Here is a 26,017-nt window from a genome sequence, read left to right as displayed (position 1 = left end):
TGGAGACTGGTCCTTTAGGCACTTTCTTTGCCGAGCTGATGACCTCACAAGCCTCAGGGCTGTGAGCTCCTCAGCCCGGCAAAAACTATAGACTCTGGGCCCACCCACAGACAGCAGATTAAGGGAATGCATCGGTGTAACATGACAGTGACAACACAGTGCCAGAATCTAATCACAGCAACAAAAGTCTCATCCGAATCGGACTCAAGAAATTTGCGTTTGTACAATTTTTTCGTTAAACACCCCCCAAAAAAACGGATATAAAGTTAGTCATTGTAAATTTGTTATATTTATTTCTTTTTTGAACATTCCTTGCTTGCTGTGTTTGATATTGTGTTCCTCTTGCCTGCTGTGTTCGATTCTGTGTCCTGCTATTTTTGTACATTCTATTTTGTAACATTTCTCTCATGTTACGTAACTGGTTCTATTGTACAGCGCTCTGACACCTTCGGGTAAAGTCCGCGCTTTATAAAAATGCATAAATAAATAAAGTGTGTATTTTAACTTTGACAATGGCCGACCCTGGGGGATTAAAGTAAAGGGGCGGAGCCCCGACGCCCTGGTTTAGAAACCGCCACTGGGTAACTCCCAAGTAATCAACTGCAGCATCACTACAGTGGTCTAATGAACAACTAGAGTGCTAGCAATTTGCATTCAAGGCAAAAGAGAGGTACGCCTGAACACCATTCTGTTGAAATATGAGCTGCTGGATTTACAGCCTTTCATAAAGAGCAGTCTGAAGTAAATCAGCATTGAACTGTTAATGCAGGCATGGAACCTGAGAGTTAAAAATGTGAGAAGAGGTCTGCGTCATAGTAATTTAATCCACGATGTATTTTTAAAGGGCTAAATGTCGGTAAAAAGAGATATCTGCATAAATAGAGCATCCAATATCCGTGTGTCTACTCAGCCTACTGATCTTCTCAGTTGCTTAACAGGTCCCTAATTTATATTAACTTTATGTGACTATGGTCTTATCCCTGCTGTCATCAGTGATGTAATTTGACAAATCATCAGCGACGTAATATGTAAGGTCATAAGCAGGGCGCAATTTATAGTTAGCTCAGTAAACGGTAACTGGTGAATTTCCAGGATATTAAGTGGGCCTTCTCACGGTGCCCGTGAGAATAAAAAGGAGCCTTTTCATGGTATCTGGGAGAAAGGGAACTTTTCACAGTGCCCAGGTATGAAGAGTACGCATTCCCACAGTATCCTGAAGGACGCGGACCTTCTCATAGGGCCCATGGAGAGATGAGTGATCTTCATAGTGCCTAAAAGAGAATAAGATCATCTCAAAAGTGCCATGGAGCCCTGGAGTGGCACATACAATGCTAAGGAAGATGAGGGATGCCTTTTAAAGTGCCTGTAATTCTTTCTCACAGTAACTGGGAGAAGTCTTTCTCACAGTGCTTAGCAGTAGGATATATTCACACAGGGGAGAGAAAGGGGCCTCATCACAGTGACCCGGGCAGGAGGCCTTTTCACTGTGCCCAGAACAGCAGGGGAATTGGTGCACAGGAGTAGATGCCATGTTTTTTCTAGCCGGATTACCTTTTTACTAGTGCACATTACAAAATGGATGTTTTGTGAATAGTGGACAACCTGAGATATAGCCTTCTTTGTGGGCATTGTATACCATAGCTAGCAGATTTGTGCGTTTTTGTACGTTTGAGCCAGAACCAAAAGTCAATTTTTACACAGGGGCTTTGGTCAATCCTCTTCATCCACTGGTCTGTTCAATTAGTATTTGCATTTTGGTTCTATCCACCACAACATGGAGCATAGGGTGGTTATCAGCTCACTTCTGTTATTGGCTTTCTTCACTGCAGTCGATGTCATTTTTACTTATGATCATCCACCCAAAAAGCATTCCACTTCAGCGCAAGGGATGGTGACATGTGGTTTATATTTCTACTTTTATTTCATTCTTTTTTCATTCATTTCTGTGATAGGTAATTTTTAATTTATTTGTTTTTCACCAACATATGAACATCACCTTTAGACGACAGCAATTTCTAGGTCGGCCTACCAGAACATACAGCTGTCTGGCTACAAAAGACAGATTGTATGCTTCCCAAGAACAGAGAGGCTTGAAACAGACCCACTGTTTAAAATTGTTTGGCTTTACTGTCACTCTTATTTGTCTACTTCGTATTCGATGGCTTGCCTAGTCCATTTTGTGTCTGTCCAACCCCTGGAGCATTGCCAATTTACTTGTGTCTTTCCACTCTTCACTTTTAGGGAACAGTTTTTTCTTTGGCCTAGAGCTCTTCATGAGAGTGCATGCGTTTTCCAGTTGTTCTCCTGACCCTTGGCATATCTGGAACTGTTAAGGTTGAAAAACAGAGACGTCCCTGTCTATTGCACTGTGCAACCCTTCTGAAGGACGCCTTGTATCGAGCGGCTCCCATCGTTCTTGCTTAGTCAGTGACCTTCGTTTGCTCCAGCAAGTCATCTACTGCTCCACCAAACAGGTAGTCTCCTGTATGTGGTCTATTGACCAATTAGGCCTATACCTTTAGTTTGAAGGTTGGAATCATGAGTACTGTGTGTTTTGTCACTACTGTTCCAATACACAATTATCTATTGGCAATGTCTGCTATGTCTAAGGATGATTTCGCGAATGTATTTGATCGGGTCTTTCCCTCTTGAGTGGCACATTTTAACCTATTTTTATAGTTTTCTGGTGGATACAGCATGAGGTCTCACTCTCCATTGTTGATGAAAGCATCTGCTGAGCTGATTAGTGGAGCTGACTGTTCTCTGTTTAGTTGTGCTGCCCTGTCTGTGTTCTCCTAACTACATACAGCCTTCTGCTGTGTTTGTCTGGTGGTGGGTTGTGAAGGTGAGCACATTGGCTCTCTTATGGGCTGTTGTCTCCATTAAGAAATCCACAGATATATTGGTTCGAATGTATCCACAGTTCTTGAGGTAATTCCATATATCCCTTCCCCTCTCAAAGTTACCGCCTTTAATGAGGCTGGTTCACTGATAGCTTCCTTAACATCGTGAATTATGCTTTGAAGGAATTGGTTGGTTTCATCTCCGTTTTGGGTGTAGCGATTCTTGTAGGAAACCTAACGGTCTGTTCTTCCGCTAGCTGTACTCCTTACGGGCCGGTTTTCTCTTCCTAAGAGTAGGGTACAGGCAACGCTCATCTGGGGGTGATGGCTGGGTGCTGGAAGTAAGGATGCAAGGCGCGCTGCAACAACTCCAGTAAAACCAAACTGGAACTCAGTCATATGGAGATTGGTGTTTACGTTTCTTTCTCTGACTGCAACTTTGTAGGATTTTGTAAAGTGATCTATGAACTATGTGATAGACTTACCTGGAATACAGTGAATGAGAAAGGAAAGGCTGGGTGCCTTTTTCTATCTAACACACAACACAATTTAAATACCGGTCAATGAACTGTACAATATTTCAGAATATATCACCAGTTACAAGAGCACAAATGAAGCACGCTTTTTTGTAATTCTGAAGTGTGATGGAAACAAAGGGTTTTCATATGATCAAAACAAATCAAGACATGTTACTTAGTGATGCACAAATGATTGTTGGACCCGGCCTCGTGGCGTGGTCCTAAACCCCGTGGATTGTGCCCGTTCCCCGCACCAGCCTACCCGGGCCGCCCCTTCGGGCCGCCAGGGACCTCTCCCCTCTTCGAGGTTCCCCCCCTTGGATTGTACCCGTTTCACTACACCGGCCTACGCGGCCCACTTGCCAGGCCGCACAGGGACCCCTCACCCCTTCGGGGTCCCCCCCCCCTTCTGGATCATGCGTGCTCCACACACCAGCCACGCGGCCCGGCTCCCGCCGGCCTCGGCCCCAGCGAAGCCCCGACATCGGGGCACCAAGATCTGGCCAGGGGGCATCACCGGACCCCTTCACCACTCCCGGAAGAGGGGAGTTTCGATGGGACCCCCACCGTCCCCCAACACCGAGGTGCGATCACCCTCCGGCCTCCCGGGGCCTGGCGCCTCTCCCGCTGGGCGTCTGGCCTCTCCCAGCCCGGCCTCTCCGCCCCCCCCCAGGCGCAAGGGTCCGGACATCAAAGGGCTCCAGACCTATATCTGGGGCAACCCCGCAATGGGACAGCAGTTGTATCCCGGAGTCGAGAGCCCTGCTGATTGAATCGCGGCCGACCCAACGGAGAAGAACTCTTGCTTGAGACTCTACCACGAGCCCTGCTGACTGCGTCGCGGCTCCACCTTATTGAGATCACGAAACCTCACGGAACATCGGGGCCCTGCTGACGCTGTCGCGGCCCAACCTCGCTGAAACCTCCCTCGGAGCCCTGCTGACGTCGTCGCGGCTCGAGCTGAACCAAGACACCGTAAGAGCCCTGCTGACCTGGTTGCGGCTCGAACTCCACGGACTGAACACCAGAGCCCTGCTGACGCCGTCGCGGCTCGACCCCTCCGAGATCCGGAGGCCCTCCAGCGTGGGGATAAGAACTGGGCCCCAGGTACCCTCGTACCAAGCTGCTGCTAAAGACTGTCCCGCTACCCCGTCCCTACCAAAGACTTTGAGACTCTTGTGGATCCCTCGATCCCCCATTGTAAATATTGATAACGTAACTTCATAAGTGCTGATAAAGAACTGCTCGTCTTGCTGAATCTCCTCGAGTCCTGTGTGGTGGTGTTACTGTGCTAGTACGTTATAGGAGAAGGACCTCTCCCGGAGGCTTCTCAGCAGCGCTCGGCTACTTCGTGCAGAGTGGGGGCCCCTCTGGGTGGTCTCTCCGACTCCCCCGAGGCCCGCCTTCCAACATTTGGTGGCCAGCGACGGGATCCGAGCCGAACGCAGTTCGTACAAGCAAATAACCCACTCGCTATCCATCCAGACGAACAGAGACCATGAGCAACCAGGAAACCACCGCGACCATGGAGTTCCAGCCAGAACGGTTGGAAGAGTATACTCACAAAGAGTTAAAACAGTTCTGCAAAGACAAGGGCATTGCAACCACCGGCCTAGGTACCAAGGAAGAGATGCAGAAAGCCCTGAGAACCTGGATAGAGTCCGAGGCGGGCCCCTCCCAGAACGAAGGGCCCCTGCCCCTAAATGCAGCCACACCACCCGCACCGACCCCGGCGAACGGAGGGAGAAACAGCCTGGAAACCGGCCTCTCCGCGGAGGAAATACGAGAGCGGGAGAAGGTCCGGACCCACGAACTAGAGCTTGCACGACTTCGGCTGGACGGCGAATTCCGACTGGCCGAAAAGAAAATGGCCATAGAACAGCTACGGCTGCAGGAAGAGATAGAGGAGAAAAAGCGGCATCGAGAATTGGAAGAAAAAAGGTTGACCCTTGAACACGAGCGGGGCCTCAAAGAACTCGAACTCAAGGCCCAGAAGGGGGAGACCGGCAACCCCAGTAATAGAGACGCTCCACCCCCCACCGAAGCCAAGGTGCATATTCCCAAAGATGTCGTCAAAGAATACTATAAAAACGACGACATCCAGCAGTGGTTCAAGGCGTACGAGGTGGCCATGACCTCCCATCGGGTGCCCCGGAAGGATTGGGGTGCTGGCCTGTGGGGTCGGTTCCTTAGCGAGGGCCGAGACACCCTGCTCCAGCTACTAGAAGATGTGGTGACCTCCTACGACCATATGAAGGAGGCCCTGCTCACCCGCTACGGACTAACCGCGGAAATGTACCGCCAGCGTTTCAGAGACTGCAAAAAAATCCCCGGTACCACGTGGGTAGAATATGTGGACTTCTTCAGCAGGGCCCTAGAAGGATGGATCAAGGGTAGCAAGGTCACCACCTACGGGCAGCTGGTCGACCTCATTATTTGGGAACACCTCTCCAACAACTGCTTTGTGGAGCTAAGACAACACCTCCTCGACAGCAAGCTGACCGAACCGCGGAAGCTCGCCGCCGAGGCCGATCGATGGGTCAACACCCGAGTCCCCCGGAACTCGATGGGGGAGTACCAGAGAAACACCACCGGACCTCCCCGCCAGCGCGGCGGAGGAGGAGGGTCGAACCGGAATCGGGACATCCCCGCCGGGCCACCCCGAAGTCCGCCTCGAGGGCCGCCTCAGCAACACCTCTCCCCGAGCCTGGCCCGAAGAGGGATGGCACCAGCCCGGACCGGACCCCGGCCCTCGATAACCTGCTACGGCTGCCAACAAACCGGACACTATGCCAGCGACCCGGCCTGCCCCATGAACCGAAGTGGGGCCGGCGGGCCCCCGCCCGAGAGCTGGCGGCTGCCGCCCTGGGGGAGGGGGAGGAAGAGGAAGAACCCCTCGACAGAGGAACCACTCAGTGGGAGCCGGCGGCCATGTCCCTGGTCTGCCTGGGCAGCCGAGAAATGGTGCCCCGAACACCCATCCCGAGCAACACGCAGAAGTACCAACAGTGGGTCACTATCAATGGACGACGGGCCGAGGCCCTCCGTGACACCGGAGCCAGTGTCACCGCTGTCCGCTGCCACCTGGTGACCCCCGAACAGATCCTGCCCAATGTGCTATGCCCCGTCCGGACGGCCGACAACAGCGAAAGCATGTGCCAGATGGCCCAGGTCCCCTTCGAATGGGGAGGGGTGACGGGCATACTAAAGGTGACTGTCCGCGACGACGCCCCGGTGGACTGCCTCCTAGGGAACGACCTAGAGAGTTCTCCCTGGGCTCAGGTGGAGCGGCGAGAGCACCTCCGAATGTTGGGACTACCCGAATGGGCCTGCGCCACTACCCGGTCCATGGCCGCACAGGCCCCACGCTCGCCCATGGCATCCGACCCCACCAGGCCCGAGGGGCCCGCGCCACCACCCGCCTCCAGCGAGGGAGAAGCGGACACTGATACCGGACCCACCGAACCCTCCCCAGACGAAATCGCCTCTCTCGACGCGCTCCCAGCGCTTGCCCAATGGCGCCACGACGGGGGTCCCACCCGAGAACAGTTCCAGCAGGAACAGAAGACCTGCCCCTCCCTCGAAGGGGTCCGACAGCAGGCGTCCTCGCAGGCCAACGGTGACCAGACCGGAACGCACTGGGTCTATGGGGCCGAGGGCCTACTGTACAGCGAACAGAAGATTGCGGAACTGGGGGCCAGTCGAGTGCTGGTGGTCCCCCTCCGATTCCGGGAGTTCCTCCTTAACCTGGCGCATGATGTGCCCCTCGCCGGGCACCTGGGGCAGGACAAAACCTACAGCCGCCTGGTGACCCACTTCTACTGGCCCCGGATGCGGAGAGACGTGGACAACCACTGCCGGTCCTGCCAGACCTGCCAATCCAGCGGGAAGGCGGGGGGACGGGTCAAAGCCCCCCTCCAGCCCTTCCCAACAGTCAACACCCCGTTCGAACGGGTCGGGATAGACATTGTAGGGCCCCTGGACCCCCGGACCGCCCTGGGTCACCGCTTCATCCTGGTCCTCGTGGACCACGCAACCAGGTACCCTGAGGCTATCCCGCTTCGAACTGTGACGGCCCCCGTGGTGGGCCGGGCCCTAATGGGGATCTTCTCGAAAGTGGGATTCCCCCGAGAAGTGGTGAGCGACCGGGGTACGAACTTCATCTCTAAATACATGCGGTCCCTGTGGCAGCAGTGCGGGGTCACGTACAAATTCACCACCCCATACCACCCTCAGGGGAACGGACTGGTCGAGCGGTTCAACAGAACCTTAAAGGGAATGATCCAGGGCCTGGAAGAGCCCCTAAGGCGGAGATGGGATGTCCTGCTGCCGTGCCTCCTGTTTGCCTATCGGGAGGTCCCGCAGAAGTCCCTGGGGTTCAGCCCTTTCGAACTGTTGTATGGGCCTCCGGTCCGCGGACCCCTCAGCCTGGTCAAGGAGGGCTGGGAGACGAAGCCCCAAGATGCCCCTCCCGACGTCTACCGATACCTCCTGACCCTACGAAACCAGACCCGCAGGTTCCGAGCCCTGGCCGAAGCCAACCTCGAGGCCAGCCAGGAGGACATGAAGCGATGGTATGATCGGAACGCCTCTACCATTGAGTTTGAGCCAAGCCAGCAAGTCTGGGTCATGGCACCGGTTGACCCCTGCGCCCTCCAGGACAAATGGACCGGGCCCTTCAAGGTGGTGGAGAAGAAGAGCCCCGTCACCTACCTAATCGACCTAGAGTCCCCCCCGGAACCCCCTCCGGGTCCTACATGCTAACCGGCTCAAACCCCACTTTGCCCGGACCGAACTGAGCCTGCTACTGGCAACCGACGATGGGGGCGAAGACGACTCCGAGCCCCTACCCGACCTCCTGCGGATCAGCGACCACGACGGGTCCATCGAAGGCGTTCAACTCGCCTCTTCCCTGACCCCGGAACAGCGCCACGACTGTCAGCAGCTGTTGCAGCCCTTTGCGGCCCTCTTCTCCCTCACTCCGGGGGTGACCCCATGGTGCGTCCACGACGTCGACACTGGGGACAGTCCCCCCCGTGCGACACCGAGCCTACAGAGTACCCGACCGGGTGCGGGCCTGCATCCAGGGCGAGGTGGCAAAGACGCTGGCCCTCGGGGTCATCGAGCCCTCCGACAGCCCGTGGGCCAGTCCCGTCGTCCTGGTACCGAAGGCCGCCGCCCCAGGCAATCCCCCAGAGCTACGATTTTGTGTGGACTACCGGGGTCTGAATGCTGTTACCAAGACCGATGCCCATCCCCTTCCCCGGGCCGACGAGCTCATCGACCGTTTAGGGGCAGCCTGCTACCTAAGTACTTTTGACCTCACCGCCGGGTACTGGCAGATCCAGCTCACCCCCGGCGCCCGAGAGAGATCCGCTTTCTCCACCCCTGATGGGCACTACCACTTTCGGGTGATGCCCTTCGGCATGAAGAACGCCCCGGCCACCTTCCAGAGACTGGTGAACAAGGTTCTGGCCGGGCTAGAGGCCTTCAGCGCGGCTTATTTGGATGACATTGCCGTGTACAGCAACCACTGGACTGAGCACCTGGGGCACCTCAAGGCAGTCCTGGCCGCCCTCCAAAGGGCCGGGCTCACGATCAAGGCCAGCAAGTGCCAGATAGGTCAAGAATCGGTGACCTATCTGGGCCATCAGGTGGGGAGCGGTCAGGTGGCTCCCCTCCAACCAAAAGTTGATGCCATCCAGGCCTGGGAACCCCCCACCACCCAGACAGCTGTCCGGGCCTTCCTGGGCCTCACCGGGTACTACCGGCGATTCATCAAAGACTATGGGAGCATTGTTGGCCCCCTCACAGAGCTCACGTCCAAGAAGCAGCTCAAGAAGGTGCACTGGACACCCCGCTGCCAGTCGGCCTTCGAGACTCTCAAGACGGCGATGTGCACTGCCCCCGTGCTACAGGCCCCTGACTACAGCAAGGAGTTCGTTGTGCAGACAGACGCCTCCGAATATGGAATTGGGGCCGTCCTGTCCCAGGCAGACGCGGAGGGACTCGACAGACCCGTGCCCTTCATCAGCCGGCGGCTGTTGCCCCAGGAACAGCGGTGGAGCACCATCGAGCGAGAGGCCTTCGCTGTCGTGTGGGCCCTCAAGAAGCTCCGGCCCTATCTCTTCGGCACCCACTTCCGGGTTCAAACCGACCACCGGCCCTTGCGGTGGTTAATGCAAATGAGAGGCGAGAACCCCAAGCTGCTGCGGTGGTCCATCTCGCTGCAAGGGATGGACTTTTCCGTCGAACACCGGCCCGGCAATGACCACGCTAACGCCGACGGCCTATCCCGCTTCTTCCGCCTCGACGAGGAGAATCCCCAAGGAGATGGGTGACTCTCCCTGCCTTCGGCTGTGGGGACGCCTGTTGGACCCGGCCTCGTGGCGTGGTCCTAAACCCCGTGGATTGTGCCCGTTCCCCGCACCAGCCTACCCGGGCCGCCCCTTCGGGCCGCCAGGGACCTCTCCCCTCTTCGAGGTCCCCCCCTTGGATTGTACCCGTTTCACTACACCGGCCTACGCGGCCCCCTTGCCAGGCCGCACAGGGACCCCTCACCCCTTCGGGGTCCCCCCCCTTTTGGATCATGCGTGCTCCACACACCAGCCACGCGGCCCGGCTCCCGCCGGCCTCGGCCCCAGCGAAGCCCCGACATCGGGGCACCAAGATCTGGCCAGGGGGCATCACCGGACCCCTTCACCACTCCCGGAAGAGGGGAGTTTCGATGGGACCCCCACCGTCCCCCAACACCGAGGTGCGATCACCCTCCGGCCTCCCGGGGCCTGGCGCCTCTCCCGCTGGGCGTCTGGCCTCTCCCAGCCCGGCCTCTCCGCCCCCCCCCAGGCGCAAGGGTCCGGACATCAAAGGACTCCAGACCTATATCTGGGGCAACCCCGCAATGGGACAGCAGTTGTATCCCGGAGTCGAGAGCCCTGCTGATTGAATCGCGGCCGACCCAACGGAGAAGAACTCTTGCTTGAGACTCTACCACGAGCCCTGCTGACTGCGTCGCGGCTCCACCTTATTGAGATCACGAAACCTCACGGAACATCGGGGCCCTGCTGACGCTGTCGCGGCCCAACCTCGCTGAAACCTCCCTCGGAGCCCTGCTGACGTCGTCGCGGCTCGAGCTGAACCAAGACACCGTAAGAGCCCTGCTGACCTGGTCGCGGCTCGAACTCCACGGACTGAACACCAGAGCCCTGCTGACGCCGTCGCGGCTCGACCCCTCCGAGATCCGGAGGCCCTCCAGCGTGGGGATAAGAACTGGGCCCCAGGTACCCTCGTACCAAGCTGCTGCTAAAGACTGTCCCGCTACCCCGTCCCTACCAAAGACTTTGAGACTCTTGTGGATCCCTCGATCCCCCATTGTAAATATTGATAACGTAACTTCATAAGTGCTGATAAAGAACTGCTCGTCTTGCTGAATCTCCTCGAGTCCTGTGTGGTGGTGTTACTGTGCTAGTACGTTATAGGAGAAGGACCTCTCCCGGAGGCTTCTCAGCAGCGCTCGGCTACTTCGTGCAGAGTGGGGGCCCCTCTGGGTGGTCTCTCCGACTCCCCCGAGGCCCGCCTTCCAACAATGATAAATACTCGCTGAAAACCGACACGTTATCTATCATGTGTGCTGTAAATTGATGCTTGTATAGCGCACTACTCACCCACAAGGGTCTCAAGGCGCTTGTATGAATACCGCTGTGGAACCCATCCTGGCTTTCCCTGTGAGGCGTCCACTCCTGGGCGCCCCCAAGGTGGAGACCAGGCATCCTTAGCGTTGTGGGGGCCGTTGTGGAGATTAAGCAAGCTATTGCTCAGAGTTGCAGAGTGGGACTCCATGATTGGAATAGGCACCGAGGCGAGAATTATCAGGTCCGTGGAATTTTTTAGCCCAAGACCTGCCGAGGCGGGGAATTGAACCCTGGTCCCGGGCTAGACCTCTGCATCAGGGTCTGCCGCTCTAATCATAAAACTCTGTATAGTTTTATCAGTATATCTGTGCAAAGTTAGTGGCCATTTCAATGGAATATATGCTGCCTCCAAATGGCATTATCCTACCTCCCATGCTTTAATAATGGATTTGCGACAGTGTGCTCCAAAATGCACCCAAGGCTGCAAATCACATCCTTACCTGCTGCTGAATGGGCATGGCTCATTTGCTACACTTGATCTTTCTGTGACGCATTAAAATCCCTTCAGTGATATTACATTGATGACAGCACCCCCACTCTGAAAATTGTTCCATCAACACTGGGGGGGCGGCCTTCATGGGTAGGAATCTACTTCCCCCTGTGGTGAATATGCTATTACATCCAGCCATTCATTTTTCATCCCAGCGTGTGTCCTCATTTAAGGGGACATTTTTCTTCCTCACCAATTGAATGCTCACCATCCTAGAGCTCCCATAGAGGTTTTGGGGTTGCTTTTAGGAGTTCTTCCACTGTCTCTGTGCGGCGTGGGGGATTTTTGAAGCACATAATCTGTGATCAATCACCTTCTCCAGTAGCAGCGCTGCCATTTCGACTTCAGGCATTCATTTTTCTTCTCAAAGCCGCCTCGATGTTGACGATTGATCCACTCTTCTTCTGGTATATCTTTCTCCCTTGGGATGTCCTTGTCCTTTCTTTCAGTCTCTTGAAGCCAAGTGATAAGGTTTATCTTCACTGAGGTCTCGTTTTCGGCCCAGTCGGCTCCTTGGTCTTTGAGGTTGTTCGACTGCCAAATATTTCAGCATCTAAGGCTGTTTCCTTTCTTCAAATACAACTCTTGTGGCTTTCACTTTAAGGAATTGTAGGTGCACATTTTGTTCCTGATGTCGAAATTACTTTTTCCGAGATTTTCTCATACTACTGATGCAGACTCTTGCAGACACTTTCTGCTCCCCCATGGATCCTCCTGCATCTGCTTCTTCTGGGACATGCAAATCTTCTTAAACTAATAGTCCTACAGCCTTTAAAGATGGTATCTCCTGCATCTTCAAGGTTTTAGAATTACATTTCTCACCAGTCTTATGGCCTTCAGGTTTCTGATCTTTTGGAAGACGTGCTAGTTTATGTTGTCACTTCAGGCAAAAACGAAAGGGAGCATTTTCTTAAAGGCTTTGAAGAACCTTTTTCCTTTGTTTTTCAGTGATTGTTTTCAGCATCTGTGTACTTTTTCTCAACGTCTCTGTGCTTTGCCGCCAATTCTTAATTTGAATAACCGATTTAAACCTAGCCACTTTTCTTTCCCCTGATTTTTGGTGGCCGTCTACCTAGAATTCTCAGCGATGTGTCAAAACCCAACAGTGATAAAAATTCTAAAAGAAGGCTACTGTGTCGCCTGTTCAACACTCAAAAACAAATAAAATAAATAAATAGCGAATGTTTCGGGATGCCAGGTTTAGATGGTGAAATGATGCACCGCATGGGACTCTAGAATAAGTTCCACATCAAAATAAAATGATCTTCAAGTACCCTGGAAGAGAAAGAAGAGTTTTTTTTTTTTTTTTAACAGTGTCCAGGATGAAAAAAAGTACATTCTCACAGTGCCTGTGCAGTTGATGGTGTTGCAGTGGAGGGTCTCACAGTGAGCATTTCCTGAATCTTTCAGTGTCTCAATTCTTATGTCAGCCAAGTAGCTAACCTTAAAGCACTTCCCTTCTAGTACCTCCTTGCAATTATTAAAATGCCTTGGAAGTAGTCCTTGGACTACCAAATGCAATTCAATCCCATAAAGACATAAAATAAATAATAACTGCTCAGTGTGCACTATATAAGTGCCAGGTAACAAAAACGCCCACCCACGCCCTGCCACCCCGCTGCCTGCTCTTACCAGTTCTCATATTTGCTCAGTCTCTTGATCATGCCATCCTTCTGCAGCAGTGCAAGCACACTGCGCTCCTCTTCTGGCGTGCCATCACATATGTGGATGCTGTCTGGTTGGCATAGCTTGGCACTGCTCACCACAAACTCCCTCACCCTGCCAGATAGCAGGTCCAGATTCCCATTCAGGACCCGCAGAGCATGCACTGAGCGACCTGGACTCTTCTGTGCAGCTGCACATTGTTTCAGCGAATGGGAACAGATCCTGCAAGGGGGAGAACACGAGATTATAAGAAAAGAGAACACGCGTCAGACAGTGCAAAGACTAGGTCGTGGTTTCTTTTTAGAATGGCAAAACATTCTATTCTGCCTTTTCACTATTTCAGTTCAACTCAGGGCAGCCCGCTCTAAAGTTTTGTCAAAAAGCAATAACAGACCATTTCCCCTAATTTCTGTACATATAGACAAAGCTTACAACAGTAAAATACGAATAACCCCTTCACCCCCCCCCCCCCCCCACCTCCCCCTCCCTCTCTTTTCCTCTTGGGGTTTTCTTGATAAGCCAGGGGAAAAACCAAGGTGTGCATATCATCCACACAAATGAGTGAAGAAGCATGGCCAATGTCTTTCTTACCCAACTGACTACCCCATTAACGTATAATATATCAGATAAAGCACCCTCTGACGTACAGTATAAGGATATTGCAAGTCACCAACAGTTCCATCACCATCTAGAGGAACGAGACCAAAAGAACAAAAATTCTTTATGGGGGTCATAAAAACTCCAAGGTGACTTGTAATAGCCTTATAATGTACAGCAGATTATATTCTATTCTTTAAAATACATGGTTACGCCATACTTGCGTTTTCATGTTCATTGAAGACTAGAAGAATAAAAGCAGAATCTTTAGATTGCAATTAAATGCAACAAAAGCAGTTCATATTTTTATTTATTTATATCAGTTTAAGGCAACTCAAGTTAAAAAGTGGTGTGGCTCAAGTGACATAAAACATCCAGAGATTGTAGCTTTCCTATAATAACCTATAGTGTGAAAAAATAAACATATTGCTATAAATATCTCATTTCTGCTGATCACTTTTTCTATTCACAAAAACCTAGCAGAGGAAGTATACACGAGTTCCTGGTTTCCTTGTTTAAACTGCAGCTGTAATCATACTCTATGACCCGCCCTTCACCCTTGTTACTGGCTCTGGCATCTGAAAGAGCTATTATGTTTACACCCATGAAGAACAAAAGTATACTCTGTAGTGCAAAATACATACAATAAAAAGTAGTTACAAGTGTGTTGCAAAAAGAAAGGTAGAATCAGTTTAAGATTAAGAAAATCTGCTGTGGCTCAGAACGTATAGCAATATATACTATGCTGTTCCTGTAGTTACCTAGGTGGAAAAAATAAACATGTTGCCACAAAAATCTAATTTTTGCTGATCACTCTTTATTTTAGAAAAAGAAAATCAGAGGAACGAAAAGCCATTTCTCCTTTTAGTTACTTAAATGAAGCTGTTAACTGCTTTTCACCTTGGCTGCTGGCAGGATACATTATGATTAGGTCTCCCGGTTTTATGGTATTTATTTTTTCAACATTTCCGTCTGTATTTATCCACATTTATTTTTTGCTAATTTGTTCTATATTCATCCATTTTTATTTTGTGTTCACTGTATAAATGAAGCAGCAATAAGTATTTTTCCACATTTATTTAAATTGTAAATGTATACTCGCATTTCAATGTCCTAATGGTTTCATCGGTATACAGTGCAATAGCGTTGTCTGAAAACACTTGCATTGTAGAATAGCATAAATAACTGTAGAACTGCCCTTAGTTAAGCTTAATTAAGAAATCTATTGTCTTTTTTTTTTTTAATCTCCCCTACTTCTCAATCGGTACACTACTGACCTGGCACTCATGATTGACAGTAGAAAAAAAAAAAATCACCCAAGCAGGCCTATTTTCCATATTTTTCTGTATTTAAAAATGAATACACACAGGAATATACATAGTTTTCTGTCTGTATTTATCTGTAAAAATCAGTAAAAACGGAAAACAGGGAGCCCTAATTATGATGTCAGAACTCCACTGAAAAAGTTATTACAGTTGATCAGGTCCATCATTTATTTATTACAGGCCTCTAGACACATCACAACTCGACTGCAATAAGGAAATTAGAGACTGGCTTTTATAAAGTAATTGCAGGCTTCTATGTATTAAAAAGGCATAAAAGGGCTGCTGTACACTCTAATGATGTATTCATAAATGTGATGTGCACGTGTCACAGCGGTTAAGGATAAGGTCCCTCAAGTGTTTGTACAAATATTAGTACGAAAGTACGAGGCATAGGAGCACGCAGGCACCTGTGCAGTCAAGGAATTAATAAAATTTTAAATCAGACTCTAATATGAATCTATCTTTTATTGATGTAAAAATATTCTCCACGGCGCCACTAAATACAAATTACTAACTAGACGCATGTTTTCAAAATGACCGCAAAAGACAAACTGAATAATCGTTTCAACACCATGGTATAAACTTGGAACTTTCCAAACACGTGGCCTGGCCCATTCCTTCTGCCTTTAAAGATGTGCTTGCTCTTACTACAAACAAATACAGGGAAATATCTGACCATGCTTGAATCATAACTAGCAAGAGAATACCTCATAATGGAAAGTAATATTCTACATAGGGACCAGATAGACTTCCTACCCAAGTAGCGAACAACAGACAAAAACGTTGTCTTACAAACTCTGATGGACGAATATGTAAAGAACAAGGACAGTGCACACATATTTGCTTGCTTTTAGGTACTTTTGAAAAGCTGTTTACCTCACCGGGCAACCAAGACGAAACAGGAGACTGGAATGGGGGAAAAAAGCATACGACAGACTAAATCTATGGTATGCCTTAAACCAGTGCTTTAAATGGGCCGGTACTGTCCGGTACGGAGTACCAGCACTTTTTTTTATTTTGAGAGAGAGTGTACCGGCACTTCTCAAAAGAAATGCAATACTTTTAATTGGAAAGTACCGGCACTTCTCAGAAACACGCAGGTACTCTTGTATAGAGTACCTGCATTTCTATTTTTCCATTTCAAGCACTGCCTTAAACAACTATTAACGCAAGCTAAACAACAAGAAAAAAACACACATTGCCTATAGGTCTGACATTGGCTTGCATCCTTTTGGCTTCTAGAATGCTGGATTTGTCATGGTTTTTGTAACAAGCTTTGGCAGGCCAATAGGTCTCGCCTATGTGAAAGCTAATGGGTTTGCTGTAGCCATGTTGTAGTGCAGCGTGACTGCGCAGCATGGCTAAAAGTAAAGCGCTATGCTCAGCCAGCACTTTTTTCTAACTTTACTTTTTGCCATGATGCTGTACAACATGGCTATAAGACACAGGCAAAGCCACTAACGTTTGCATAGGCAAGACCTAACGGCCTTACCAATACTTGTTATTGTCTCCATTTACCCCTATTAAGGTTGTTGGGGTTTTTTCTGCCATTAACAAGTGGGACTGCTTTGCCACGCTTATCTCAGTTTGTCCTCCAAGCATGCAAATCGTGCATTTTATTTACATTTTGTATCACATCTGATCTTTACTGGTGGTTTGTTTTAGTAGAGGAGTTAGCGGATGGTTTTTCTGCACTGTCAGACTCTTCACGAGACAAGTTTCTCCTAGTTCCCAAAAAGTCTTAAGAATTTCTTCTCATAGTCTGAGACTTTTATAGCCTCAAATGGGGCATGTTTTCCTATTTTCCTCTGCGGCTATGCCCATACCTTAATTATGTTGACAACACATGAGTACATAATTTTTGTGGTTTTGCTTACTTGAAACGTTTTCTGTCATCTTTGAAGAACCTCTACAAATCCTATTGAAATGCCCTTTGATGAAAGATATTTAAACATCGCTGCATCTTCATTCCACATGCCACAACATAAACCACTTCTTTTTCTGATCTGCAACCGAAGGATGGTGGCATTTTGAGTGGAGTGCATGAGAGCAGAGAGTATGGCCCAGATGTACTAAATGTCAGGAAGCACAACTCACTGTTAAAATCTATTGTGCTGCGTTTTGAGAATAGGATACAAATTGTACAGTCCCTTATTTACAAACAGTGAAGCACTGATGACGTCGTTGACCATGCTTGCACAATTAATGCCATGTTAGTGTGACGCTAAGAGTCATGGCAGGGATCAAATGCAATACAGTGGGGTCTTGCAGGACATTTGTACTTGAGGTACACCAATCTCTACAAATGTCTACGTGATGAGAAATGTCCACAGATAAGCCTCCTAAAATGCTTTTGTTGCATCTTGTGATACCCTGCCTGCCCATGGTTTGCCCACTGGTTTCATGTATGGCTAGGATTTAATGCAAAGGCAAGTTCGGGCTACTTTAGAAGAGTTGGCTCTGTGTGAAATCATAGGGCTATTCACAACATTCCCACCCTAGTATACCACATTCGCTACGCAACTCAAAGCCACTGGCTGCTGCACCCGGTCTATGTTTCAACAACTTTTATTTCACACAGGAAAGTGGATTGTTGCTGCAGTCTGATCTGTCTTGCATCAAGTAGCGATGCATTGCCTGGCACAGGTGCCCTTGACAACGCATATGCCTATTACATTTTTAGAAGAATTTAATACAAATGTGTGTGCATGTGTTTGTAGGAGGGAAGAATAAAAGTGGCAGCACTTTTGTGTGTCTTGTCTGTGCAAGTGGCCACACGTGAGTGTTTATATGTGTGGACTATTTCATGTCAAATAGGATGGAACTGCCAAACTGAACCAGACAAACCTATCGGCACGATGATCGACAGCTCCCTCAAACATTTTAAATATGTTTAAAGTACATTATAGTATGTGGAACACAAGGTTTAATGCAGAAACATTTCCTTTAGTCCAATGTGTGGTTGTTGGCAATCAAAGTGGACTTGTAGTATAGAATACTAAAGAGTGCACGCTTTATTATAACTACATTTTCATTGAGTACATCAGGCTCATTTCATTTGTTGCTTAGTGTACTCAGGATTGCACAGTTTCTGTGTAACAGACCATATCAAAGAATGCCAATAATAACGAATAGCTAGTCTAGGACCATATCAACTCCCGCTTTGTGTGAACATGGCTGTGTTGCTTCTGTTTGCAGCAGTGACTGTGTAATAGTTTTAATTCTTTATTTTTTTAACTCTGGAAGCTTATTCGTCACTCCAGCACAGGCCAGCATGCAGTGCTCCTTATACCTGCGAAATGCTGTAATGTTTAGATTACTTCTAGAATACCAATAACCGGTGCTTGGAGGCGCAAACAGCGACTGGACGTGTTACCGTGGGCAGTACTGTCTGCTACCTGGTTTAGAAATGAATATGCTACTTACCAGTATGCATCTGTTCTTGGCATGTAGGGCTGCTGACATTCATATCTGTGCATAGATCGCCGCCTAGTGTTGGGTCCGGATGTTTGCACGTTGTTGTCCTGGAAGAGTCTTCGAAGTATCCTTGGATAGGTGACTCCTCCCCTGGCCTACAGTGCGCATGGGCATCCCCTCCATCCTCAGATTGTTTTTCGCCATTGTGGCAGTGATGGAGTAGATACAGAAAGTGATGACCATGCTTTACAGTAATTCTGAGAGCTGCAGCTGCGACAGGCGCCGGGGAGGAGGGAGGGCGATATGAATGTCAGCAGCCCTACATGCCAAGAACAGATGCATACTGGTAAGTAGCATATTCAGTTCGAGGCATGTGGGCTGCTGAATTCATATCTGTGCATAGAATGTATAGCAGTGCCCTCTATTAGCGGCGGCTACCCGTGCCAGCTGCAGCGGTCTGAAAAAGAGTTTTGAGAACAGCCTGTCCTACAGCTGCCTGCTGTTTTGACTGCACATCTACGCAATAGTGTTTAGTAAATGTGTGTGTAGTGGACCATGTGGCTGCTCTGCATATATCATGCAGGGGATTATTTCCTAGAAAAGCCATGGAAGCCCCTAACTTACGTGTTGAGTGGGCTCGTGGTGGAATAGTTAATGTGCGTTTTGCCTTTTGATAACAGATTTGAATACACTTAACTATCCATCTGGCTATCCCTGCTTTGGAGATGGCGTTACCTTTGTGGTGTGGGGCAAAGGCAACGAACAGTTGTTTTGTCTTCCTGAAGGGTTTAGTCCTGTCGATGTAGTACATGAGGGCCCTCCGTACATCTAGTGTATGGAGTGCCCTTTCTGCGACAGTTTGTGGGTTTTGGAAGAAAACGGGCAGTTCGATCGTCTGATTCATGTGGAACTGCGATATTACTTTGGGCATGAATTTGGGGTTGGTACGTAGTACGACCCTGTTGGCGTGAACCTGTATAAATGGCTCTTGAACGGTTAGTGCCTGGAGTTCACTAACTCTTCTTAAGGAAGTGATTGCTACCAGGAAAGCTACTTTCCAGGTGAGGAATTGAATCTCGCATGAGTGTAGAGGTTCAAAGGGTGGACCCATTAGGCGTGTGAGGACCAGGTTGAGGTTCCACATTGGAGCCGGTGGGTGGCTTGGAGGAATGACTCGTTTGAGTCCTTCCAAGAATGCTTTGATGGCAGGCACTCTGAAGAGAGAGGTGCTGCCTGGTTTGCAGATAGGCTGATATTGCGGTCAAATGGACACGTATAGAGGTGTACGCCAGATTGCATCGGTATAGGTGTAATAGGTAGCAAATGATGTTTTGGATGGATGCGTCCAGCGGGTTAATGTCATTATTACTGCAATAAATGACGAACCTTTTCCATTTGGCTGCATAGCAAGCTCTTGTAGTGGGTCTCCTGGCCTCCTTGATGATGTCCATACAGTCAGGTGGCAGGTTGAGATAGCCAAACTCTAGGACTTCAGGAGCCAGATTGCCAGGTTCAGCTGTTGCGGATCTGGGTGCTGAATCTCTCCATGGTTCTGCGTCAAATGAGCGGGTTTGATCCGCAGCCTTTGATGCGGCACCACGGAAAGTTCGAGGAGGGTGGTGTACCATGGCTGGCGTGCCCACGTAGGAGCAACTAGGACGAGTGTCAGGGAGTGTTGTCTGAGTTTGCGAGCCACCAGCGGTATCAACGGCGCTGGGGGAAAAGCGTACGCAAATCTGCCGGACCAGTTCATCCATATCGCATTTCCCTGCGACTGCGGATGTGGGAACCTGGCGGCAAAGCTTTGGCATTTTGCGTTTTCGCTTGTGGCGAACAGGTCTATCTCTGGATGACCCCACTGCTGGAAGTACGGCTGGAGTACTGATGGGTGTAACTCCCACTCGTGCATCTGGTGGCTGTGTCTGCTGAGCAGATCCGCCATCTGGTTGTCCTTGCCGGGGAGGTGTTCCGCCATGAGGAACATGTTCCTCTGAATGGCCCACTTCCACATGCTCTGAGCCAGATGAGACAACTGTGGAGAGTGTGTTCCTCCCTGTTTCTGTATGTAGTACATTGAGGTGATGTTGTCCGTCCGGATCAACACGACCTTGTTGCACAGATGTACTTTGAATGCCTTCATGGCCAGGAAGATTGCCATCAGTTCCAGAAGGTTGATGTGCATCTTCTTCTGTTGTTTTGTCCATAGTCCCTGCACGGTGTAGTGGAGTACATGAGCTCCCCATCCCTGGAGAGACGCGTCCGCTGTCAGTACTATTTGTGGAAAAGGCTCTTGGAACGGTCGGCCCTTGCAAAGGTTTTGTGGATTCCACCAATGCAGAGAGTTGTATGCCCGACCGCTCACCAACACTAGGTCTTTCAACTGTCCTTGAGCCTGATTCCACTGACGTGCTAGGCACTCCTGAAGCGGGCGCATATGTAATCTCGCGTGTGGGACTATGAAGATGCAGGAGGCCATCATGCCTATCAACTGCATGAACACTCGCGCTGGAAGCGAGTGTTTGGGTTTGAACTTGGAGATCAGCAGTTGCATGCTGTTGATCCTCACTAAATTTGGCTGAGCTGTGGCCGCCAGAGTGTTTATAGTCGCACCTAGGTACTGTCGTACGTGTGTGGGCTGGAGATGGGACTTTGGGTAATTTAGTGAGAATCCCAGACTGTGAAGAAGGTGAATGGTGCGGGACATGTGGCTGGCACATTGCTGGGCTGACTTCGGTTGAACGAGACAGTCGTCCAGGTAGGGGTAGACGTGTATGTGCTGCCTCCGTAGATGTGCTGCCACTGTAGCTAGGCACTTTGTGAAAACCCTGGGCGCTGTTGTCACGCCGAAGGGAAGGACTTTGAACTGGTAGTGCTGCCCCTGAACAGTGAACCTGAGGTATTTTTTGTGTAAGGGGTGAATGGGGATGTGGAAATACGCATCCTTGAGGTCCAGCGTGGCTAGGAAGTCTCCCTGCTTGAGAAGCGGAAGGACTTGCTGGAGAGTGAGCATGTGAAAGTGCTCTGAAAGAATGTACCGGTTCAGGGGTCTCAGGTCTAATATAGGTCTGAGTGACCCGTCCTTTTTTGGTATTAAGAAGTAGAGGGAGTACACTCCCGTACCCTGCTCGTGGACGGGTACGACCTCTATAGCGCCTTTTAGAAGCATACTTTGCACCTCCTGCTGTAAGAGCGTTAAGTGCTCTGAGGACATAGGACGGTTTCTTGGTGGTATTGTGGGTGGAGTGGAGGTTAACTCTAGACAGTAACCGTATTTGACAATATCTTTGACCCACCTGTCCGTGGTGATGGAGTTCCACGTGGACAGGAACCTTTGTAGCCTTCCCCCGACAGGTGTTATGTGGTCGGGAGGAAGGGAGAGGGCGTCACTGCTTGTTTTTGGGGGAGGACCTGGTGTTGCCGTAGCCGCGTCCTCTGCCCTTTGTACTGGAGCCACGATATCCACCTCGGGTGTTTTTATCGTAGGTGGTCTGTGTATTGCCTTTGTTATACGTTTGTTGTGACCCCTGTCCTCTACCTGCTCCCTTGTTTCCGGGGCGACAAAAGGAGCCGCTCCGAAAGGACTGAGTTTGGAGAGCGCCCATGGACTTTGCAGTGTCCGTGTCCTTTTTTATCTTCTCAAGGGTGGTATCAACCTCCGGCCCGAATAAATAGTCGGGGTTGACAGGCTGGTTGAGTATATTATTTTGTACCTGAGGCTTGAATCCAGAGATTCGTAACCAGGCATGTCGTCGCAGCATGACGCTTGTGTTTATGGCCCTGGCAGCTGTGTCAGCGGCATCTAGTGCACACTTGATGGAAGCATTCGTGAGTAGCTGTCCCTCTCTGATGAGAATTTCTGCGCCTTCTTTGAACTGGTCAGGGAGATGTTGGAGTAGTTGCTCCAATGTGTCATAGTGCGCTCTATCATAGCGAGCAAGGAGCGCTTGAGTGTTGGCTATGCGCCATATGTTGGCAGCTTGGGCGGCAACTCGCTTGCCAGAGGTCTCTAACACCTTGGACTCTTTGTCCGGGGGAGGAGCGTCACCTGTCGTTTGCGAGTGTGCCCTCTTGCGAGCATTCGCTACGACAATGGAGTCTAGTGGTAATTGGCCTCTGATGTAAGTAGGATCCCCAGGTGCTGATCAGTATTTCTTATCAATCCTGGGGTTTATCACTCGTGCCCTGGTGGGTTCCTTGAAAATGTCCTTGGCTGGTTTGAGGACACCTTTCAACATGGGCAGAGTCTTTACATGCTTTTCTGAGGATGCGAAAGTGTCCATAAGAAAGTCATCTTCGATGGTGTCAGAGTGAAGCTGCACCCCATGGTTATTCGCAGCACGTTCAATAAGAGCGTTGAAGGCTGCAGTATCCTCTGTGGGAGATGTTTGTGCCCCATAGAGTTGTGTGTCCTGTGCATCGAGAGGTGCACCTGGGTCTACAGGGTCGCCCCAAGTGTGATCAGGGTCCTGCTGGTTATCAGGGTCTATGTCTCCATGGTAGGGGACTTGGTCCTTCATGTAGTCCTCCAACGCATCCGTGTCGGAGTGTGTGGGAGAGAATAATTGTGGATCTTGGTAGGATGAGTGGAAAGGTTCATAAAGGACAGGTTCTGATTCTACAGGCAGCTTCCTTTTTAGTGGGATCCTGAAAGGGTCCAACGGTGGTTCCGAAGTTATCCTCCGCTCGTGGAGAATCATCCTGCCAGTGTTGGCGTCGATGACATGTGCCGGAGACGTCTCGGCAGGTGTAATCGTGGTCTGGGTGACCCGTGTCCTGAGTTGGAATATTTTCGGGATTGTGGAAGGAGGCAAGCCAAAGGTAATGTTGGCTGGCACCGAAGAGGCCTCCGGAGCGTCGATTGGTCCGGAACCCGACGGGTCATGGAGGGCAGTCTTGGTTTTGCTGCTTTGTGCCGCAACGGGTCGCGCTTGGAGCGCCTTTGAGGCTTTTGCACCGACCAGGTTCGTAGAGGCGGCCGTGGACTTTTTCGGCGCCGGTGGTTCATCGAGTCGAGGTGCGGAAATGACCGTCGACGTCTTCGATGCGTGAGGCTTTGGTGTTGTCGAGGGAGCGATGCGAGACGCAGCAGGCAGTGCGGTCCTCGGTGTTGGTGGCGTCGGCGCCGGGAGCCGAGCAGGTTTGTTGGCGCCGAAGGCCTTTTTCCGTATGTCAACCCCGACGTCGCCCGCTTCAAGTTCGGCACCGAAGTCTCTCTTGGTGCGCTCGGTGTCGACTCGTTTCACTGGCGTCGAAGGCGTGGAAGGCCTCGATCCGACCAGCGCCACTTTCGGTTTCGTTTGAGCCGGTGCAGCTTTCGGTTTCGTAGAAGGGAAACCAGCCGGTTTAGGCGGTAATGGCTGCCGCTGAATGTTCGAGGCCGGGCCCGAAGAACCGCGGGATGGGTCTCGGGTAAGGCCCGAAGGCGATCCCTCGACCGGAGCCATAGACTGTGGTACTGGGCTTTCTTCGGTCTGAACAGGCAGGCCTTGTTCATCATTGGAGCTACTCTCTTCGGCCCCTAAGGCCTCCTCGTCGTCTCCTACCTCGGTGTCGTCTTCACCTCTGTGGAAGAGTGATTCGTCGACTTCGTCCGATCCGGAGTCGTGTTCGGAAACGGGACTGGAGGGTAGGACTTCCAATTCTTCGACATCTTCGGCCTCGTTGAAGATGTCTGCTGGTGCCGGTGCCGGTGCCGCGTGCTGCGCTTCGAGTCTCGCCGCTCGTCGAATCCGTAGAGTCTTTTTGGAACGGAACCGGGCACAGGCCATGCATGTCGATTCGTTGTGGTCCGGCGAAAGGCATTTGTTGCACACCGGATGGACGTCGATGTGGGGGTACTTCGCATGGCATACCGGACACCTCTTGAATGGCGTCCTCGATTCCATCGTCGAAGTAGTCGATGGACAGGTAAATGCGAAACAAAAATCGGTCCTGAAAGTTAGTAAACTAACAGGGTGTCATCGAAAACCGATCGATAAACAGTACCGACGCGAACCAAAGGCCTTTTGGCCTTGACAAAGTTTTTTCCTAACTTGAGCTAAGATAGCACATCCGAACCCAATGGCGGAAAAAAACAATCTGAGGATGGAGGGGATGCCCATGCGCACTGTAGTCCAGGGGAGGAGTCACCTATCCAAGGATACTTCGAAGACTCTTCCAGGACAACAACGTGCAAACATCCGGACCCAACACTAGGCGGCGATCTATGCACAGATATGAATTCAGCAGCCCACATGCCTCGAACACATGCTTATGGTGCATCGTGACTGTGCAGAGCCAACCAATACACAGTGCCCCCATCTGTGTGTGTGAAGGTGTTCCATAAGAGCTCTCTTGCCGTGATTTATACTACAAAGGTTAATCCCAAGAGAAAATGGCCACAAACCAAAAGCCAGCCCAGAATTCGCACAACAAGGCAGTGTGCTCTTTCACAAAACAGCCGACCAACTAAAAAGTATCTCCATCTGAGTGCGAGCAGTGGAAGAACATTACTCTGTACTTGGTCCACACTCCACCAAAGGGACGAACACACGAAGAGGAAGTGCAGTCTGCATGCGCTAACCAACAAGATGTGGACAAGAACAAAGTAAACCCCACTCCTTTTTTAACATCTTCTTTGTCATTGTGTAAAATCAAAAAGTGCTCCCACGTAGTCCGTAGGCCGCATCATGCCCCGATCTGCAGCAGAATGGGATTGACCCGATGATGAAGCATGCTACCAAGGGGTAAACCTGGTGGGTGAGGGTTTTTACAAGAAAACCTTTTTTTTCATATGTTTTTTTCAGTGGAGAGTTATTTCGCATGACATAGCTGGGTTTCTATTTTTTGAATAATACTGAATAGGACATGAAACAAAATTGTACGCATTCATTTGTAACACAGCTTTTAGGCCTTCGTTTATCTTAATTATTAATCATTAATGTAGCTCTAGAACACATTTAAAAGTGCTTTCTAATTGTACATGATGTATGAAGTATACACCGATTAGGACTAAAAATACTGGCTTTAAGTGATTTTGCTTATTTATGTACTGTGTGTTACATTACAACACTAGTGGTGCCTAAATCAGCAGCATAATGTAAACTCATTGCAACCCCTTCCCCTGTAAAACTCACTTAAGGGTCCCTAACCAAGGCTGCCTCTTGTGCTTGAATGTCTCTCACTTGCAGTCTGCAACGGCCTATGAGGGGCCCCTGAAAGTTGACATCAAGGCGCTGGGGGTTGAGGACTCTATGCATTCCGACAATTTGCGTTTCTTGTAAGGTTCCTTTTTCTTTTAACTGACGAGTAACGCTTATTTAGTATCAGCATACATGCGAACCCTCCTGGTTCAGGCAAGAGACTACCGATTTCAAGGCTTCTCTCCCGTCTCCCAATTCCTACATGCAAGAACCTGATTCCTCGACAGGCGCCTGCCGACCAGGACTGGTCTAGTGTGATTCAGCATATGAACTGCCATTAACCTGCTCCT

At 50.2% G+C, this 26,017-nt stretch overlaps 1 protein-coding gene across 1 annotated transcript in view; it reads right to left on the bottom strand.

Annotated features, from left to right (window-relative positions):
• LOC146802298 (phosphoenolpyruvate carboxykinase [GTP], mitochondrial-like) overlaps positions 1-26,017 on the bottom strand; it is a 123,543-nt gene that overhangs the window by 36,332 nt on the left and 61,194 nt on the right. The window contains exon 2 of the mRNA XM_085621865.1: positions 13,175-13,429. Coding sequence (XP_085477991.1) covers positions 13,175-13,429 — 255 coding nt within the window. The remainder of the gene's footprint in view (positions 1-13,174; positions 13,430-26,017) is intronic.

The sequence above is a fragment of the Triturus cristatus genome, chromosome 8, assembly GCF_964204655.1.
Source record: "Triturus cristatus chromosome 8, aTriCri1.1, whole genome shotgun sequence".
In the NCBI taxonomy this organism is placed as follows: domain Eukaryota; kingdom Metazoa; phylum Chordata; class Amphibia; order Caudata; family Salamandridae; genus Triturus; species Triturus cristatus.
Note: the sequence above shows the minus strand (reverse complement) of the source record. Positions and strands in the feature narration are given on the sequence as shown.